At 37.6% G+C, this 16,199-nt stretch overlaps 1 protein-coding gene across 1 annotated transcript in view; it reads left to right on the plus strand.

Moving 5' to 3' along the window:
• Positions 1-16,199, plus strand: part of LOC121374204 (short transient receptor potential channel 4-like) — a 69,586-nt gene that overhangs the window by 11,170 nt on the left and 42,217 nt on the right. Inside the window, exons 2-3 of the mRNA XM_041501190.1 lie at positions 1,865-2,389; positions 4,413-4,647. Coding sequence (XP_041357124.1) covers positions 1,865-2,389; positions 4,413-4,647 — 760 coding nt within the window. The remainder of the gene's footprint in view (positions 1-1,864; positions 2,390-4,412; positions 4,648-16,199) is intronic.

Raw genomic sequence — 16,199 nt, forward strand, 5'->3', positions numbered from 1 at the left:
GGATTTTATTTTTCTTGGGTAGATTGTGCACACACGTGGATCTTATTTCGCTTTTATTTTTTATAACAATGTGACAATTGTGAACTGGAATGACTGTCAATTAAGGTGTAAAATTTTCGTTTTGTTTGCATTTGCCTGTGTTTTCTTTTTCGGTTTAAATAAAAAAATAATTACATTTATACTGTTTACTATAATTTTTAAAATGCGGGAAAGGTGTTTTTAGACTGGTTTTAACATTCATAATATCAATAAGGATGTCCTACTTGGCGTTTATAAACACGAAAACAGGTGAATGATTTATTTTGAAATTATTATATAATTATTGATAATTGTAAAAAAAAAAAAATTGCACCCGTAACAATAAATATGTTGATACTTGATTAACCATTGAAAAAGGAATTGAACTTTAATTCGTTAAAAACTCTGACAACATGATAACTTCCTAAGCATACTCAAGCAAAATACCAAGTGTGCCGAATCACCGGACACGCCGATACACCGGACACGGTTGTAGCTGCCATTAAATTTGAGCCCTGGTTTAGGAACATAACAATATATTGTTATTTATGTAAGTATAATAAGTTGTCCCTTAAACTCTATGATTGCAAATAAAATTGCATCTATTTGCTTATACAGTGAAACCGGACCCTCTGTAAACCAGAATTCCATCAAAACCAGATATTTTTCAGTCTCTCTTAAATATCAATACAGAACAGAACCTTTCAAAACTGAAAAAAAAATTGTTTTGTTTAATGACACCACTAGAGCACTTGATATATTAATCATCGGATATTGGATGTCAAACATTTGGTAATTCTGACTCGTAGTCAATAGAGGACCCAGCTACATTTTCTTAATGCATCAAGGGATCTTTTATATCCATTTTCCCACAGACAGGAAAGCAGATACCACGGTCTTTGACCAGTTGTGGTGCACTGGCTGGAACGAGAAAAAACCCAATCAGTTGATTGGACCCACTGAGGTGGTTCGATCCTGCGACACCAGTACCTCAAGCGAGCACTCAACTGATTGAGCTAAATCCTGGCCCCTCTAGAAACTGAATACCTCTTCGGACCAGACTTTTCACTTGGTCCCTTTTGTGCCTGGTTTACAGGAGTTTCAAACATTAAAATTCCACAAAAAGTCTTTGTAATTTAATGTCCCTAAAGATATTACTGATTCTCAAACATGTATATATATATATGTACATGCATGGTGCTGTCATAAGCAAAGCAAAGCAAATCGAATTGAATCAGTTTATTTATAAATGCATGAACAGCATAAATTATTATTAATACATGTTCAAAAGCATAAATCTGTCTGTCTGTGATTCTCTTGTTCCAGCCAGTGCACCATGGCTTGTATATCAATAGCCATGGTATGTGCTATCCTGCTTGTAGGATGGTGCATATAAAAGATCCCTTGCCGCTAATAGAAAAATGTAGCCAGTTTCCTCTCTAACACTATACGTAAAAATTACCAAATGTTGGACATCCAATAGCTGATGATTAATATATCAATGTGCTCTAGTGGTGTCATTAAACAAAACAAACATTAACTTTTTCTATCAAAATGAAATCAAATCAAATCAGTTTATTTATAAATGCATGAACAGCATAAATGAATTGTGCCACATATATATTATTAATACATGTACAATCAAAAATATAATCAGTTTATGTATAAATACATGAACATCATAAATGAATTGTGCCACATATATATTAATAATACATGTACAATCAAAAAAGTATAATCAGTTTATTTATAAATACATGAACAGCATAAATGAATTGTGGTACATATATATTATTAATACATGTACAATCAAACATATAAATGTGTCTCTGTCTGTGTGTTTCAGGCCTTGCACTCAACAGAAAGTGTTCCATCCAGCTCGTTCACCCCGGACATCACGCCCATCATTCTGGCTGGACACCGAGACAATTATGAAATCATCCAGATCCTTCTCAACCGAGGATACCGTATTCCGAAGCCCCACAATGTGCGGTGCGACTGCGACGACTGCGTCCGCGGCATGGAGGACGACAGCCTGCGACACAGTCGGTCGCGGATCAACGCCTACAAAGCCTTAGCCAGCCCGTCACTGATTGCTCTGTCCAGTAAGGACCCCATTTTGACTTCGTTTGAACTCAGCCGCGAGTTGAAGACTTTGAGCAGGCTGGAAAATGAGTTCAAAGTGGATTACGAGAAACTTGCTCAAAAGTGCCAGGACTTCGCTGTGGATTTGCTGGAACAGACTCGTGGCTCCCGGGAACTTCAAATCATACTCAATCACGACACGTCAGCAGCGGTGGCCAATGAGAAGGGAGCAGAGAAAACGAAACTTAGTCGGTTAAAGTTGGCCATCAAATACAAGCAGAAAAAGGTGAGTTCTGTTTCATTTATGATTGATGCCTCAAGAAAAGGTGAATCATTCTTTTTGTTTAAGATTGTTGCCTAAGAACACTGAAGAAGGTGAGTTGTTGAGAATAATCTTAACATGAATCCTAACAAAACGTGAGTTCTTGTGTTGTGATTATAAGACCCAACAATACTAGAGATTCTTGTGTTAAGATGTGAAAAGAAAAGGAATAAAAGGTTAAACTAATTTCAAAACCAGGTGAAAGAGAAAACCTGATGCTCCCAACCAGGTTACTCATACCAAAAGACAGCAAGAGATCCAGCCTTTATATTAAATTTCTTATAGACAGGACAGTACCTACCACATCCTTTGAAATACCAGTCATGAGATACAGGTTGGGATGGGAAAAACTATGTAGATCTACTTAGGGGTGGAATCTAACTTGCTCATTAGAGTGCTCACCTGAGGTAGTTAATTTGGTTCATATATGTAGGATCAAACCCCATGATTGGTATATCAGATGCCATATGTGCTGTCCAATCTGGAGGAAAGTGCATATAAAAGATCCCTTGATGCCTTTTGTATTGGCAACCTGTATGTAATGGGGAGCAGCCAATGGAAAAATGTTACATGTTTTCTGTAGGACTAATGTAATATCAAAATTATCAAATGATGATTACCGGTAATTAATCAATTTGCTCTAGGGGTGTCATATGAAAGAAAAAAACCCCCATTTAATTACGGGTCCACCAAGGTGCGTGGTTGGATTCCATGACCCATACACCTCAAGCTAGCACTAGCTGAATGAATTAGATCTTGCCTCAGGCTAAACTTAGTTCGTTTGTTTTGCTTTTAAAACAACACAACTAGAGCACATTGATTTATTAATCATTCATCAGCTATTGGATGTATTTTGACATACAGTCTTACAGAGGAAACCCGCTACATTTTTTCATTAGTAGCAAGGGATTTTTTATATGCACCATCCCAAAGACAGGATAGCACATACCACAACCTTTGATATACCAGGCTGGAATGAGAAATAGCCTCTAGATAAAGATATACCATGCCTTTGATGCACCAATTATGGGGCACAACGTGCGATATGCTGCCTTCCACCATTAACCAAATTTATGAAGGGTGATAGCTCCCACAATTGATGCCATTGCTAATGCACACTGGCAAGATACACCGATATGAGGCAACATAAAGTCTAGTTATTGTACTTGCTGCAACAGCCTTTTATTGCAATATTGTATGAGTTGTTTTATTTTTATAACCCATCACGTTTGATGCCATTGCTAATACACACAGACAAGACACACTAGTTATATGAAGCATAATAAAGTCAAGCTGTTGTAGAAAGTGCTCTAATATCCATTCACTGCAATATTATATAATGTGATTGGATTTTCCCTACAATCCATCATATTTAATGCCACACACATGATATATATACATGTATAAACTGATATGAAGCACCATAAAGTTACGCTATGTAGTAGAAAATAGTGTAACACCCATTTAATGCGTTATTTTATAATGTGACTAGTTTTTCCTATAAGCCATTACATTTAATGCCATTGCTGATACACAACAGAAAAAGATAACTCTGATATGAAGGAAGGAAGAAAATGTTTTATTTAATGACACACTCAACACATTTATATGGCATCGGACATATGGTTAAGGACCACACACATATTGAGGGAGGAAACCCGCTGTCACCACTTCATAGGCTACTCTTTTCAATTAGCAGCAAGGGATCTTTTATATGCACCATCCCACAGACAGGATAGTACATACCACGGCCTTTGATATTCCTGTTGTGGTGCACTGGCTGGAGCGAGAAATAGCCCAATGGGCCCACCGATGGGGATCAATCCCAAACTGACTGTGCATCAAGCGAGTGCTTTACCACTGGGCTACGTCTCGACCCCTCTGATATGAAGCAACAAGCATAAAGTTGAGCTAATATTATAGAAAGTATGGTGATATGCATTTATTGTGATCTTATATAATATGACAGGGTTTTTCTTTCTTGTAGTTTGTGGCTCACCCGAACTGTCAGCAGCTTCTTGCCTCTCTGTGGTACGAGGGTTTGCCTGGATTCCGGCGTCGGAACATCCTCACCAAGTTGCTCATCACTCAGACCATTGGAATCATGTTTCCTTTCCTCTCAGTCGTGTATCTCATTGCTCCTAAGTGTGCATTTGGAAATATTATACGCAAGCCCTTTATCAAGTTCATCGTCCACAGTACATCATACCTTGTGTTTCTATGTGAGTATAAAAAGTAAATCTTGACTTGTGTTTGCATGGGCTCAGACTTAATTGCAGTACTGATGGCATTTGCCATGGATGCGATGTGAAGTGCCATAGGTCTTCTATTTTTTAATTTTTTTGCTGCTGGATAAAAGCTATTGCTGTCAGCGTAAGGATTTTTAATCTTTTTTAATTGTATGTATAAAAGCTGTTGGTTTAAAATTGCTGTAAGCTGGCTCAAAATTGCTATGGGGCTATAGGAAAAACATTTCAAAACTGCTGTAGGTAACAAATTCATAAGTTCAAGTCCTGTGCTTGTGTTTCTATAGTACATCATACCATCTTTTTACTTTTGAGAATATCTCTACTTTTGTTTCAGTTCCTTTAGTTCATCACATCTTATGTTTCTATGTGAATATATATATATATATATATATATATATATGCGGTTATTACCAGAGTGTTTTTCGGTATCGTCAATATCATATATTAGGAATAAAAATTGTATTATGCAAGGCTCTGGCTAACATTTTTTGTTTTCTGAACACTGGACAGCTTTCAGTGTCAAATTGCCATTAAAATGTTTTTATTTGATGACTATGCATGCATACTTCAATCATGAAGTGTCACCCATGTACATTTGCTTAAATGTCAATAAATCTAGTGCCGAGACCTCGACTAATTTACAGCTAATTTGCAAAGTTATCAAATTCTTAAAGTATGTGATCTGAAAAATATCACATACTTTGATTGCACTAAAAATGTAAGATATTATATGATAAATATATATATATATATATATATATATATATATATATATATATATATATATATATATATATATATATATACTTACTTGTGTTTGCATAATTCTAGGAATCTTATCTTGTGTTTCTATTTGGGTATGTCTCTATTTGTATGTGTTCCTCTAGTACATCATGATATTTATACGTGAGTGCACTCTAGTACATCTAGTCTTGTGATTCTATGTGAGTATATCCCCAGCTGTATTTTTATTTCTAAGTTAAAACTACCTGTGTTTTTCTTTCTCTGGCACATCATACCTGTTAGGAGCTTGACTGATTCAGTATATTGAGTGTACCTCAATGAATTGATCCCAAGAACTCATGGGTTCTCAGCCTTCTGAACACATTACTTGAGGTCCTCTGTACATCTTTAATACTACACCTTACTGTTATTTCTCGTTCCACACTCAGTTCAATACACTCACAACAAGTTACATGTAAGTAAATTCACTGAACATCAAGTTCAGGCCTTATTCCATGAAGTGATCTTAGTGCTAAGGTCACCTTAAGTGCGTAACTATTGTATGCACTTATGGTCGTCTTAGTGCTCCGATTGCTTCGTGGAACAAGGCCATGAATACCATCTACCAAATTCAGTATCACCTCCTCCAAGTCTGGTGCACCCTAACTCTATCAAGTTCAGTATGCACAACACTAATTTCATTATGCACTGCACTAAATTCAATACAAACATAACCAAGTTCAGTATGCAAGTTACAAGTTCAGTACACACTATACCAAATTCAGTATTAATACATAAAGTTTGGTATATGTTTTATTATATTGTACAAATAAACAAAATGATGCTGATATTCTGTAAAGCTGTTAACAATACTGGAATGTCTGACAGGTTTTCATATTTAGAAGAAAAAAAATGGTGTCAAAATTATAAGAAATAATTTTATAGAATTAGAATTAATCTTCTTTTCTTTTCTTATTTCCCCCCACATAAACAGATGCCAGTTTTTGGTATTTGTGATCACTGTAACTGACTCACAGCCTGAACAACCAGTCCTATATCTTAAATCAATTGAGCCCTGCCTACATTAAGTTGAGTACACACATACTTCATCAAGTTGAGTAAACACATACTCCATCAAGTTCAGTACACACATACTCCTCCAAGTTGAGTAAACACACACTCCACCAAGTTCAGTACACACATACTTCACCAAGTTGAGTAAACACATACTCCATCAAGTTCAGTACACACATACTCCACCAAGTTGAGTAAACACATACTCCATCAAGTTCAGTACACACATACTCCTCCAAGTTGAGTAAACACACACTCCACCAAGTTCAGTACACACATACTTCACCAAGTTGAGTAAACACATACTCCATCAAGTTCAGTGCACACATACTTCACCACGTTCAGTACACACATACTCCATCAAGTTGAATACACACATACTCCACCAAGTTCAGTACACACATACTTCACCAAGTTGAGTAAACACATACTCCATCAAGTTCAGTGCACACATACTCCATCAAGTTGAATACACACATACGCCACCAAGTTCAGTACACACATACTTCATCACGTTCAGTACACACATACTCCACCAGTTGAGTAAATACATACTCTACCAAGTTCATTACACACATACTTCACCAAGTTGAGTAAACACATACTCCATCAAGTTCAGTACACACATACTTCACCAAGTTCAATACACACATACTCCATCAAGTTAAATACACACATACTCCACCAAGTTCAGTACACACATACTTCACCAAGTTCAGTACAGACATACTTCACCAAGTTGAGTAAACACATACTCCACCAAGTTGAGTAAACACATACCCCACCAAATTCAGTACACACATATTTCACCAAGTTGAGTAAACACATACTCCATCAAGTTCAGTACACACATACTCCATCAAGTTCAGTACACACATACTTCATCAAGTTGAATAAATACATACTCCATCAAGTTCAGTACACACATACTTCACCAAGTTGAGTAAACACATACTTCACCAAGTTCAGTACACACACACTCCATCAAGTTGAATACACACATACTCCACCAAGTTCAGTACACACATACTTTACCAAGTTCAGTACACACATACTCCACCAAGTTGAGTAAACACATACTCCACCAAGTTCAGTACACACATACTTCACCATGTTCAGTGCACACATACTCCACTAAGTTTAGTAAACACATATTCCACCAAGTTTAGTAAACACATACTCCACCAAGTTCATTACACACATACTCCATCAAGTTTAGTAAACACATACTCCACCAAGTTCAGTACACTTCTTCTTGAATTCAGAACACATAACACTCAATTTCAATACACACTATACACAGATCGGTTCAGTACACACTACAATAATTCAGTTCACATCAAAATTCAGTACTCACACTGGAATAAATTGTGGTTTAACAAACTTTTAAAAATGTAGATTTTTTTTTAATTATTATTATAAAAATGTGGTCAATTTAAGGAATAGGTTATTGGCCAAAACGTAGATGTTATAGCCATTTAAAAACATTTTCTTTTAGCATTTGTCAAATTTGACAATGGCAAGCCTTAGGATTTCAAATTTCATGGGAAACACTTTCTCGGTTCAGTGCCTTGTGATCATGGGAACCCATCGGAAACTGATTTTAGGTTCCGTGAAAACAAGTCATGGGAACCCAATTTTAATACCATTGATTTAAATTATCACAAAAATCGGTGCAAAAAGATTGTTTTCAAACTCAGTATAAAGATGAATTTCAAAACCACTCTCCATTGTGATTTTGACAGCTAAATAAAAATAATAGTTTAGGCCTACATACTTCCTCCAATAATGAAACCACAGGAAATAGTGGGGCTTATTTGATTGTCACCCTCAGTACTCAAGAACATGTGTGATGTCGACTTTTGTTAACTTCAGACAGTGACAGTAGTAAGGTTAAATATTTTCTACAAGATTATTTGAATTTAAATACTATACTCTTCAAAAGAAGAAACGCAAAACCACATTGTCGTAACATTTGGAGAATTGATTTAATTATTGAATGGTGAGTCCGATAATTACCAAATGTTGCAGGATTGTTCACAATTCACTCTAGTCCATTGTGAGTAAGTGATAGGACACACCACCAAGGTCAAGGTCATCTGGAGTCAATACCGGGTGTGGCCTCCGCGTGTGTTGACAACTGCCTGGCACCGCCTGCCCATTGAAGTACGGATGACGTCCCGGGGGATGGTGGCCCACTCGGCCTGCAAGGCTGCTGCCAGCTCGGGCAGGGTCTGGGGCTGTGGTTGTCGCTGTCGGAGGCGTTTGTCCAACTCGTCCCATAGATGCTCAATTGGGTTCAAATCCGGTGATATCGATGGCCAAGGAAGGACATTAATGTTGTTGTTCTGTAGGAAAGCCGTTGTGAGACGTGCTGTGTGAGGCCTGGCGTTGGCATGTTGGAACACTGCGTTGGCGTTGGCCATAACTGGAACGATGTGTGGTTGGAGGATCTGGTCAATGTAGCCCTGTGCATTCAGGTTGCCCTGCACGTGGACCAGGTCAGTTCTGCCAGTGTGTGAGATGGCTGCCCACACCATGACACTACCCCCGCCGAATCTGTCCATTTCCTGCACGCAGTTTGCGCATAACGTTCACCACGACGCCTATACACGCGACATCTTCCATCATGACGTCGGAGCAGAAATCGGGACTCGTCACTGAACCACACCTGTCTCCATCGCAGTTGAGGCCATTGTCGATGAATCTGGCACCACTGCAGTCGGAGTCGACGGTGTTGTGGTGTTAAGATGACACCTCGAACTGGACGTCTGGCACGAATTCCTACCTCACGTAGGCGGTTCCGTACGGTCTGGTCGGATATCCTGCGCAAACCTGGTATTGCTGCGGCTGTGGAGGTGGCAGTAGTCAATCGTTCCCGAAGGTGGCGTACCCGGATGTAGCGGTCCTGCCCGGGGGTAGTGACCCGTGGTCGACCGGATCTAGGGAGGTCACGTGTTGATCCATGTTGCTGGTAACGGTCCCACAGTCTGGAGATGGTGCTTGGGGACACATGGAATGCCCTGGCAACGTCCGTTCTGGATTCGCCTGCGTCTAGTCGGCCGATGGCATTGTTTCTCTGCGGTTCACTGAGACGTGGCATGTCCTGGATTGTCAACTGTCGGCCAGATACAGAGGCCAGGCAAGCGAACACCCTGCACTTTTATACTGTCGGTGTTCATGTTGCACGTGCAGACAACGCACGTGCAGTGGTGACATGGTTTGCACGTGGCTGCGTTTTTGCGAATATTCACATTTTGGAACTTTATTGTACAGTAGCTGCGTTTTATCGAATGTAACCGTGGGAATGTGTTTGGGACATGCAATGACCTTATATTCACAAAGCATAAACCGGTAGGAAACATAAAATCGGAGTTATAACCCATTTGTACCCTTTTGCGTTTCTTTTTTTGAAGAGTATATATTATTTTCGTTGAGTAGTTGTACTCGATATAATAATGGGAAATGAACTTTCGGTTCCTTGATTTTACTGACATGCTACCGATGCGGTACCGGAAAAAATCATTACCATGAAATCCGAAGGCCTGCAACGGACAGGATGAGGTGAAAGTTGATTACACATTACACACTATTCAGTTCGCTACACACCAAGTTCAGTACAAGCTCCACTCCACCACATCAGTACACAGTCAGTGGGTCCATTGGGTTATTTCTCACTCCAGCCATTGCACCATGACTGATACATCAAATGCCATGGTATGTGCTATCCTGTCTATGGAATGATGCATATAAAAGATCCCTTGCTGCTAATCAAAAAGAGTAGCCCATGAAGTTCGGACAGCGGGTTTCCCCCCCTAAAATATCTGTGTCGTCCGTAACCATTTGTCTGATGCCATATAACCGTAAATAAAATGTGTTGAGTGTGTTGTTAAATAAAACATTTCCTTCCTTCCTTCATCTGAGTACATAATCTTCTGAGTTTTGCACACCTACACCACCCTCAAAATCTGCAATGGCTAAAAGTGGTGCTGCTGCTAAATGCATTTGACAAATTAATTGGCAACAGTATTTTTATCATTAATGGGTTATTATTTGAACAAAACTGATGTCAGAAGATGATCCGAATTTCAAGGCCTGTCCACTGATCATTGTACACACAAACTGAAATTGGGGAAAAAGTCCAACAATACCATGCAGACACTCCAACGATTCATTTCCTGTGTAACACACCATGGCAGCAGATTGCCTCTTTTAATCAGTCAAGGCAGAAATGTTTTAATTTCCTCTTAATGTTGACACTTGTTAATGAGATTTTGTAAAAAAACAGAGTGAGAACACCTGCTTATAATGTCACACTTAATGTCCGCTGAGTTATTTCATGAGTTTGTTAATAAGAACATTTGTATGCTGGGAACACAAAAAAAAGTAAAGCTCTAAAGTAAAGTAAATTGCTGTGACTGTAATTCGGTCACATAAACTGCTGTCACCATTCTCAGAAGTCCATTATTTGTCTGAAACTAATACATCATGCTAATACATATATATATACTCAACAACGAAAGTTTAGCAAATATCTTTTACGACGTCTACATTTGGCATGGTTAAATAAACTTAAAAGAAAACCAGGTTCTCCTGTTGTGTTAAGGCAAAGGTTGATAAGTTTATGTTGTGATGTGAATACTAATTAATAAAAATAGGTTAATTTATAAATGTTATGCCATTTCTTTTAACATTAGCTAAACTTTCGTTGTTGGGTAGACATACATGTATATTAAGTTAAGGACCACATGACCACTGCATCTTGGGTAGGATACCAATGGTATGGACACACTTGCAGCCATTGAATGACATTCATTCATTTTAACTTATTTTCATGCTTATATCCAATTAAGGTTCAAGCACACTGACATGGGCACACACCTCAACTATATCTGGGCTGTCTTTCCAGGACAGTGATTTATTTGTTAGTTGTTAATGGTTAGTGAGAGAGAAGAGGGTACCAGTATATAGTGGTCTTACACTACCCATTGAGTCATTAAAACGTGCTCTGGGTGGGAGCTGGTATCAGGCTGCGAACCCAGTGTCTACCAGCCTTATGTCCGATGGCTTGACTACGACACCACTAAGGCTGGTAATTTGAATGATAGAGTTAATGGGTCACTACAGCCAACATCTTGCTACTTGTCTCATGAATATACCATCATTCTGCCATGCCAGGACTCTGCTACGATACAGAATGCTCAGTTTATGTCTTGTTGGCATAGACATATATCGGAAACCAGCTCCAAGGAAGTTTATACCCTCCTGATCCTATCAAACATGAAAAGTGTTAAAGTGAAGAAGTTTCATGTGCACCATGCAGTTTTTAGGCAGTGTCCTGTTTAGTCAGCAATTTGGTTGTTTTTTTTAAAGTCGGTTAATTAATTTTTTTTGTTATGTATTTGCCACACGGCAACCAAACAAGTTACGAGTAAAAGCTGATGTACCTGCAGTCTGTAATGCCTTAACCATGTCTGTAACCTACTTTTTATTAACTATCACTGCCCCAATATATTTCTTTTTTGTTGTTGAAAATGAAAGGCATGCAAAATGTAATACTGGCCCTTAACTTGTTGTGACTAGTATATACTTTACCCATTAGATGAACAAACCTAGGGCTCGAAGGTAAACTGCAGCACCGATGGCAATTGCCATTCTGCAGTAACAATTGCCAGAGGTCAGGGTCTTTATACCAATGGCATTTGTTTTGCCACTTGATAAACATTATTGTCATTGGTTGAAAGGATATATATTTTTTATTACTTTGGTGTTTATTTATTACAAATGTTACAATTAGTTTAAAATTACTATAGCTAAAGGCAGGCTCAACATGGCTATAGCCAAAGGCAGGCTCAACATTGCTATAGCTAAAGGCAGGCTCAACGTTGCTATAGCCAAAGGCAGGCTCAACATTGCTATAGCTAAAGGCAGGCTCAACATTGCTATAGCCAAAGGCAGGCCTATATCTAAAGGCAGGCTCAACATTGCTGTAGCTAAAGGTAGGCTCAAAACTGCTGTAGATGAGCATTTTGACTATGACAAAAACCTTTTAGTAATTGTTGTATATGCAAATGTAGGTAACATGCTTAAATTTGAGCCATAGTTGCAATCCTGTTTCATAAAGTTAACTGTCTCTTGAATATGTCAACCGTTGTGCAATATGTCTTTAATTGTGCCCTTGAATATGTCTTTAATTGTGCCCATGAATATGTCAACTGTTGTGCAATATATCTTTAATTATGCCCTTTAATATGTCAACTGTTGTGCAACAGGTCTTTAATTGTGCTCTTGAATATGTCAACCATTGTGCAACAGGTCTTTAATTGTGCTCTTGAATGTCAACCATTGTACAACAGGTCTTTAATTGTGCCCTTGAATATGTCAACCATTGTGCAGTATGTCTTTAATTGTGCTCTTGAATATCAACCATTGTGCAACAGGTCTTTAATTGTTCCCTTGAATATGTCAACTGTTGTGCAACAGGTCTTTAATTGTGCCTATTGTGCTCTTGAATGTCAACAATTGTGCAACAGGTCTTTAATTGTGCTCTTGAATAGTGCTCTTGAATATCTCAACCATTGTGCAACAGGTCTTTAATTGTGCCCTTGAATATGTCAACTGTTGTGCAACAGGTCTTTAATTGTGCCCTTGAATATGTCTACCCTTGCGCAATATGTCTTTAATTGTGCCCATGAATATGTCAACTGTTGTGCAATATATCTTTAATTATGCCCTTTAATATGTCAACTGTTGTGCAACAGATCTTTAATTGTGCTCTTGAATATGTCAACCATTATGCAAGAGGTCTTTAATTGTACTCTTGAATGTCAACCATTGTGCAACAGGTCTTTAATTATTCCCTTGAATATGTCAACTGTTGTGCAATATATCTTTAATTATGCCCTTTAGTATGTCAACTGTTGTGCAACAGATCTTTAATTGTGCCCTTGAATATGTCAACCATTATGAAACAGGTCTTAAATTGTACTCTTGAATGTCAACCATTGTGCAACAGGTCTTTAATTGTTCCCTTGAATATGTCAACCATTGTGCAACAGGTCTTTAATTGTGCCCTTGAATATGTCTACCCTGCGCAATATGTCTTTAATTGTGCCCATGAATATGTCAACTGTTGTGCAATATATCTTTAATTATGCCCTTTAATATGTCAACTGTTGTGCAACAGATCTTTAATTGTGCTCTTGAATATGTCAACCATTATGCAAGAGGTCTTTAATTGTACTCTTGAATGTCAACCATTGTGCAACAGGTCTTTAATTGTTCCCTTGAATATGTCAACTGTTGTGCAACAGGTCTTTAATTGTTCCCTTGAATATGTCAACCATTGTGCAACAGGTCTTTAATTGTGCTCTTGAATGTCAACCATTGTGCAACAGGTCTTTAATTGTGCTCTTAAATATCTCAACCATTGTGCAACAGGTCTTTAATTGTGCCCTTGAATATGTCAACCATTGTGCAGTATGTCTTTAATTGTACTCTTGAATGTCAACCATTGTGCAACAGGTCTTTAATTGTTCCCTTGAATATGTCAACTGTTGTGCAAAAGGTCTTTAATTGTGCCCTTGAATATGGCAACCATTGTGCAACAGGTCTTTAATTGTGCTCTTGAATGTCAACCATTGTGCAACAGGTCTTTAATTGTGCTCTTGAATATCTCAACCATTGTACAACAGGTCTTTAATTGTGCCCTTGAATATGTCAACCATTGTGCAACAGGTCTTTAATTGTGCCCTTGAATATGTCAACCATTGTGCAACAGGTCTTTAATTATGCCCTTGAATATGTCAACCATTGTGCAATATGTCTTTAATTGTGCTCTTGAATGTCAACCATTGTGCAACAGGTCTTTAATTGTGCCCTTGAATATGTCAGCTGTTGTGCAACAGGTCTTTAATTGTGCCCTTGAATATGTCAGCTGTTGTGCAACAGGTCTTTAATTGTGCCCTTGAATATGTCAACCATTGTGCAACAGGTCTTTAATTGTGCACTCTCTTTGGTAAGCAGAATCACTGGTGATATTGCTGTCAGTGGATATGACATTAATAGTGCTACCTGCCAATCCTCTATGTCCTATACATTATATTGATTGAATCTGTGGAGATAAAACCCTGGACAGGATGAATATATAATGTGCAGTTCATTGTAGATTGTTTACACCAATGGAATGGTTATTTTACTTGATGAACTGGTATATATACATCCATAATGGTTTGGCGATTTGTTATTGCATTGGTTGAGTAAACAAAATGTAGCCTTGGAATGTAACAAATTGCGTTGGTGGTTTTCTAGGTGGAGTGTTTTTTTTCTAATTGTGAAATAACTCTGAATAGGATCTTGTTTCTTTTAGAAGAAAAAAATTACTTTTTAATCATCAGTTTAGTTATGATGGGAACCAGTATAATATTTAGCAAGATACAATGAACTTTCTTTAATTAAATTAATCAATATCATTACTACAGAGCAGTATTGGACCTTAATGGGTTTCTTGGACTATTTTCCAACATTTTCATTTTCTCACAACATTCAAGGTTGACACTGACTTTTTTTTTAACAAATGTGTTTTTTCAAACATGAATACTGCGAAAAATATCGAATATTCATGAGGAAAAAAAAAAAAGACTAATATGCCAGCTGTGCAGACTGATACACGAAGGTTGATATATTATACATGCTGGACAAAAATGTATATTATAAACACTGCATAATAATTTAATTCCTATTCCAATCATTACAATATAATGTAATCCCATTGGTCCAGACATAACAATGGGAGTTTGTTTAATTCTTGATGAACATAAAAATTACGTCGTCAGGAAACGTCATATATCTTATGACGCTGTTTTATATGGGCAAGCATAGTCTTATTAAGCGTTATCATTTATGGACTAAAAATAATTCAGAATAAAGTATTAACTTTTAGTGCTATTATTAGCGTGTATGATTCAAATTTAATTATAAGTATTGTCTGTTATTCCTTTTACATTCATCTGGGTATGAACCAAAACAAATCATCCGCAAACTTATGTGAGAACGGCTTTTCCAATTACTTTGCACAGTTTGCGTGATTATTGTTGTTCATACACCCAATGAACATAAAAGAAATAACAGACAATACTTAAATATTTCTTAAACAGCAGAAACCATTTGGAACTCCCAGAATTGATATTTTACATGTGTAGTAGATACATGTAGATTCCATGTACTGTCATTTATATTTGGAAAAGTATAATGAATTAATTGGTTATAATGGGACATTATCCATCTGTCCATCTGTATGTCAACTGTATGGTTGAATATCTGTTAACTTTTCTTGTGCAAATCATATCTCAAATACCTCACAAACAGGAACAACTTTGGATGGCAGTGTATTGTTTACTAATATTAGGACTCCATGTCCTTTTTTATGGTTTACAGCACATTTAAGTGAATCGTTATCCAGGGTATATCTTCTTTATCAATTCAAAAAAGTTCATCAAATCTTGCATGTGAGTACAACATGGGATGGTGGTGTGCTGCATACCATAACTGTATAGACCTACTGTTCATGGTTTATTGCACATTATAGTAAATGCCCAGTGCATATCTTAGTCATCAGTTCAAAATGAATCATCAAACCTTGTAGGCAACCTGTCCTGGACAGAGGAGCCAGTCAAGGCTGGTACCTATGTCCATGATGGCCCTGCGCTACACCAGCTTGCTCTGAATGT

The sequence above is a fragment of the Gigantopelta aegis genome, chromosome 6, assembly GCF_016097555.1.
Source record: "Gigantopelta aegis isolate Gae_Host chromosome 6, Gae_host_genome, whole genome shotgun sequence".
In the NCBI taxonomy this organism is placed as follows: domain Eukaryota; kingdom Metazoa; phylum Mollusca; class Gastropoda; order Neomphalida; family Peltospiridae; genus Gigantopelta; species Gigantopelta aegis.